The following is a 6,000-nucleotide window of genomic DNA, read 5'->3' as shown; positions in this document are numbered from 1 at the left end:
AAAACAGGGTGAAATATATGCATTAAAGTAACATGAACGTGAAGACTATATTTAGCTAATCGGTTAAATTAAAAAATATTTAGAAAAATCTTAAATTCTAGCAGTATTCTCCAGGCTAGCAAATAAAATTACCAAGCCTAACTCACCATCAGATAGCTATATGCAAATCGATGACAAAAATTCTCACGCAATTTAAGATTTTTTAAAAATTCTTAATTATATGCAGTGGTAGCTAATGAGGTCCCATTTTTTCACCATTACATATATATATATATATATATATATATATATATATATATATATATATATATATATATATATATATCTTACAAGTTCTGTTTTTGTGGAAATTAGCTTTTACTACTTAGTAACTTACTAGTATTTCCTGCTGCTTTAGTGCATTATTTCCTTATCTGTTACTGTGATCAGTAAAATATAATTTAAGACCAGAAAATAAAATAAAAGTCTAATACATACAAATGAGTGAATTTATCAGTCAAAATAGTTAAACCAATGCAAGAATACATAAAAACAAGATAGGTTAAGTGAAGCTTTCAATGTAATAATTAGCATTTGTATGTTATCTCCTATTCTTTATTGTCTCATGTTTTTACTTCTAGTATTATTTTTCTCACAATCTATAGGAGAAAATATAAAATATTCTGATACTTAATTAGAGATCTCTAATTTTGCTTCGGTTGTAGAGCAATTCAGTTGTATGGTCGACTTAGGTCATTGTATACCTCTGTTCTTTGTCCTTGGAGCTCCTGAGGAAGAAAACAATACGGATCAGCTATATAATTAGTATTTTTAGAATAGACTTTTAAAGGGACATTTAAAGTCAATATTTTGCTCTCTATCTGAATAATGAAAGTTTCATTTTCACTTACATAATAAAATAATAATAAAATAATATATGTAAAAGTTGACACACTCATAAAAATAACTTTTCAGAAAACTTGTAATGTATTCTGTTGCAAATGAATCTGCACTCAGGGTAAATGTTTTGGTCAAAATATTTATTGATATGAATTGTGGAAAATTATCAAAGCTATATTTTATTATTTATATATGTTTTAGCATTCACTGGGTCAGTCTATTTGACTTAGACATTGTGAACCATTCAGTATTTTGTTTCAATAAATATAATATACATGTGTGTGTGTGTGAATACATTTAAATAGTATACAAACAGTTAAAGGGACAGTCAAGTCCAATTTACTTTTATCACCAATTTTGATTTGTTCTCTTGGTATTCTTAGTTGAAAGCTAAACCTAGGTAGGCTCGTATGCTAATTTCTTAGACCTTGAAGGCCGCTTCTTATGTGAAAACATGTTGGCAGTTTTTCACCACTAGAGGGCTTTAGTTCATGTGTGCCATATAGATAACATTGAGCTCATGCACGTGAAGCTACCTAGGAGTAAGCACTGATTGGCTAAAATGCAAGTGTGTCAAAAGAACTGAAATAAGGGGGCAGGTTGCAGAGGCTTACATACAAGGTAATCACAGAGGTAAACATTATATTAATATAAAAGTGTTGGTTATGCAAAACTGGGGAATAGTTAATAAATGGATTATCTATATTTTTAAACAACAAAAATTCTGGTGTTGACTGTCCCTTTAATATCTATAACCTTTATCTAAAGCCATTTGTAGTCACAGATATGATAGAATGGAAACATGTTTGATCTGCCCTTCAGAATTAGGGTACAATGCTGTAGAGCCCACTGGCATGTAGTGAAATTATCATTCCAACGGTCCTGTGTTAAAACCAGGAAATCCTGCCTCCAATAGAAAGCAATAAAGCTCTCTGGGATCTTGCAGGGGGAATATAAGCATGTTCTGAGACACACTTAGTGTGTGATATTGAGATTATAAAAACTGTGGTAAAATGCGTTAAGAATACAATGAGACCTGAGGGAGAACTTCAGACACACACAAGGAACAAATCTGGTTATTCCACTCTCCAAACCTGGGAGACTCATTTTGCATTAGAAAAATAAACTTTGACTTTGGTACCAAGTTTCAGTATAATTTCAAAGAAAATATTTCTTGTTCTAAAGCCAAACCATGGACTACCCAGACTCCACACATGACCTGCCCCAAGTCCACCCAACCATGCCTCATACCATTTAAACCCCCCACAGAGCACTATCAGGCCTGCCCATAAGTCTCCCTCAAACAGCATGGGCCTCACAGTCTCTGAAGGTTCTGGTAATGGGGGGAGGTGAGTTCTAGTTTGTTACTTACTTCATAAGTAGGTTCCTTTAAGTCATTGACTTTTTTAGTTTCTGAAAAAAAAATACAAAATTAGAAAGACCCCTAATTGGAAAACATAATCATTACTATTCCATTGGATTAGAAGAGCTATGGGATGGTGGTGGATTCTTGGAATAAACATCTGAGTCCCATCGCTTCAGGTCCACCTGAAACAGAAGTTAAGAAGCAGCAGTCGTAAGATACAATCGGGATGATTGTCGGTCCCTGCTAGCGGCCGATTGGCTGCCAGTGAGTAGGGGGCAGCATCGCACAAGCATTTCACCAGAAATGCTTGAGCAATGTTAAATGCCAACAGCAGATGCTGTCGGCATTTAGCGAGGTTGAGCGGACATGATGTCCGCTAGACTGTTGTTAAATCTACCCTAAAGACTGTAAAGGAATTAAAAAATGCCTGGGACATGTATTAAGGTATCCTAAGACAAAAGTAACATTTAGGGGCCTAATTATTATTGTGCGAGCGGACATAATACGATATTGCGGACCATGTCCACTGTACATCGATAAATGCCGACAGCATACGCTCTCTGCATTTATCATTGCACCATCAGTTCTTGTGAACTGCTGGTGCAATGCCGCCCCCTGCAGATTCGCGGAAAATCGACCGCTAGCAGGGGGTGTCAATCATCCAGATCGTATTCGATCTGGTTGATTTCTGACGATTTTTGTCTACCACCTCAGAGCAGGCGGACAGGTTATGGAGCAGTGGTCTTTAGACCGCTACTTCATAACTTCTGTTCAGGCTCGCTGGAAACACGGGGCATCAAGCTCCGTACAGAGCTTGATAAATATGCTGCTTATTATGTGTAGACTTGATGGGACATGCAGAAGGCTATCCTAAGAAAAAAAGTAACATATAATATGGGTAGACAGCAACAGCTTAATCTGGGTTTAATCAGAATCACTTGATGGCAGGTGTATGCTGTTTACCTATAGGAATGATCTAGAATGTGATTGGTTAACTGTGAACACAGCTAGAGCCCTCATGAAAGACTTATGAAATCAGGTTGTTTTTTTATTGCAATTATTTAAAATGTACCTAATAATTAGCTGTTTGTTTTCTTTAGATTTTTGTTTGTTGGAAGGTTACATTACACATGGAAAAGGTTTAATATTTACATTGTTAATATTTCAGAAACCTCCAATTTCAAATATATCCACTGTATGTACCAATGTTGATTTCAAATTTGACTAATTTATATATTTTAAAGGGACATGAAACCCAAAATATTTCTTTCATAATTCAGAATTTGAATACAATTTTAAACAACATTCCAATTTTCTTTGAATTTTGACATTTGAGATGGTAAGACAAACATTAGTCTGATATTGAAATGATTCTATGGGACAGAAGTTAATGTTTAAATTTCAGATGCAACATTAATTCATCAAATATTATATAAGATAAGAAGATTTTTTCCCCCAAAATATGTAATTTTTAGACAAAAAGTGTCCAACAATCGATATTTTTGTCAAATGTTTTAAAGCATTGGTCCTTTTCCTTATAAAGATGCTTTCTGACTGTTGCAGCATTTAAGAAAAACCTGTTTGTGCATGGAGATTTTTAAAAAAGAAATGCACTCATAGGCAGGGATAGGCGCAGACAAAGGCTGTGGCGGACCTTTTCCAAAGTACTTAGTACAGACCTTAGTGAAGGACACCAAGGTACATTTGAAATTAATTTTTTTTTTTTATAGTACTGGGTGTTATTATGCTGATGCAGATACCACTGATCCTAAAACCAGCCCTCCTCTGGCTATACCCATGTGCCAGTGTCACTTCTGTGTCATTATATAGTGCTGGGTGTTATTATACTGATACAGATGCCACTGACCCTATAACCAGCCCTCCTCTGGCTATACCCATGTGCCAGTGTCACTACTGTGTCATTATATAGTGCTGGGTGTTATTATACTGATGCAGATAACACTGATCCTATAACCAGCCCTCCTCTGGCTATACCCATGTGCCAGTGTCACTTCTGTGTCATTATATAGTGCTGGGTGTTATTATACTGATGCAGATACCACTGATCCTATAACCAGCCCTCCTCTGGCTATACCCATGTGCCAGTGTCACTACTGTGTCATTATATAGTGCTGGGTGTTATTATACTGATGTAGGTACCACTGACCCTATAACCAGCCCTCCTCTGGCTATACCCATGTGCCAGTGTAACTACTGTGTCATTATATAGTGCTGGGTGTTATTATACTGATGCAGATACCACTGGTCCTATAACCAGCCCTCCTCTGGCTATACGCATGTGCCAGTGTCACTACTGTGTCATTATATAGTGCTGGGTGTTATTATACTGATGCAGATACCACTGACCCTATAACCAGCCCTCCTCTGGCTATACGCATGTGCCAGTGTCACTACTGTGTCATTATATAGTGCTGGGTGTTATTATACTGATGCAGATACCACTGACCCTATAACCAGCCCTCCTCTGGCTATACCCATGTGCCAGTGTAACTACTGTGTCATTATATAGTGCTGGGTGTTATTATACTGATGCAGATACCACTGATCCTATAACCAGCCCACCTCTGGCTATACCCATGTGCCAGTGTCACTACTGTGTCATTATATAGTGCTAGGTGTTATTATACTGATGCAGATACCACTGATTCTATAACCAGCCCCTGTCTGGCTATACGCATGTGCCAGTGTCACTACTGTGTCATTATATAGTGCTGGGTGTTATTATACTGATGCAGATACCACTGATCCTATAACCAGCCCTCCTCTGGCTATACCCATGAGCCAGTGTTACTACTGTGTCATTATATAGTGCTGGGTGTTATTATACTGATACAGATACCACTGATCCTATAACCAGCCCTCCTCTGGCTATACCCATGCGCCAGTGTCACTACTGTGTCATTATATAGTGCTGGGTGTTATTATACTGATGCAGATACCACTGATTCTATAACCAGCCCTCCTCTGGCTATACCCAGTGCCAGTGTCACTTCTGTGTCTTTGTATAGTGCTTGGTGTTATTATACTGATGCAGATACCACTGATACTATAACCAGCCCTACTCTGGCTATACCCATGTGCCAGTGTCACTTCTGTGTCTTTGTATAGTGCTGGGTGTTATTATACTAATGCAGATACCACTGATCCTATAACCAGCCCTCCTCTGGCTATACCTATGTGCCAGTGTCACTTCTGTGTCTTTGTATAGTGCTGGGTGTTATTATACTAATGCAGATACCACTGATACTATAACCAGCCCTCCTCTGGCTATACCCATGTGCCAGTGTCACTACTGTGTCATTATATAGCGCTGGGCGTTATTATACTGATGCAGATACCACTGATTCTATAACCAGCCCTTGTCTGGCTATACCCATGTGCCAGTGTCACTACTGTGTCATTATATAGTACTGGTTGTTATTATACTGATGCAGATACCACTGACCCTATAACCAGCCCTTGTCTGACTATACCCATGTGCCAGTGTCACTACTGTGTCATTATATAGCGCTGGGCGTTATTATACTGATGCAGATACCACTGATTCTATAACCAGCCCTCCTCTGGCTATACCCATGTGCCAGTGTCACTACTGTGTCATTATATAGTGCTGGGTGTTATTATACTGATGCAGATACCACTGATCCTATAACCAGCCCTCCTCTGGCTATACCCAGTGCCAGTGTCACTTCTGTGTCTTTGTATAGTGCTTGGTGTTATTATACAGATGCAGA

At 37.9% G+C, this 6,000-nt stretch overlaps 1 protein-coding gene across 1 annotated transcript in view; it reads right to left on the bottom strand.

The window, feature by feature from the left end:
- Window positions 1-474: 474 nt before the first annotated feature.
- Window positions 475-6,000, bottom strand: part of LOC128644242 (TYRO protein tyrosine kinase-binding protein) — a 31,556-nt gene continuing 26,030 nt past the window's right edge. Inside the window, exons 4-5 of the mRNA XM_053696925.1 lie at window positions 2,252-2,292; window positions 475-767 (exon numbers count right to left, since the gene is read on the bottom strand). Of these exons, the coding sequence (XP_053552900.1) occupies window positions 711-767; window positions 2,252-2,292 (98 nt within the window). The 3' untranslated portion in view covers window positions 475-710. The remainder of the gene's footprint in view (window positions 768-2,251; window positions 2,293-6,000) is intronic.

Source organism: Bombina bombina, unplaced genomic scaffold, assembly GCF_027579735.1.
Source record: "Bombina bombina isolate aBomBom1 unplaced genomic scaffold, aBomBom1.pri scaffold_435, whole genome shotgun sequence".
Taxonomy (NCBI): domain Eukaryota; kingdom Metazoa; phylum Chordata; class Amphibia; order Anura; family Bombinatoridae; genus Bombina; species Bombina bombina.
This window is presented reverse-complemented; position numbering and strand designations above follow the sequence as displayed.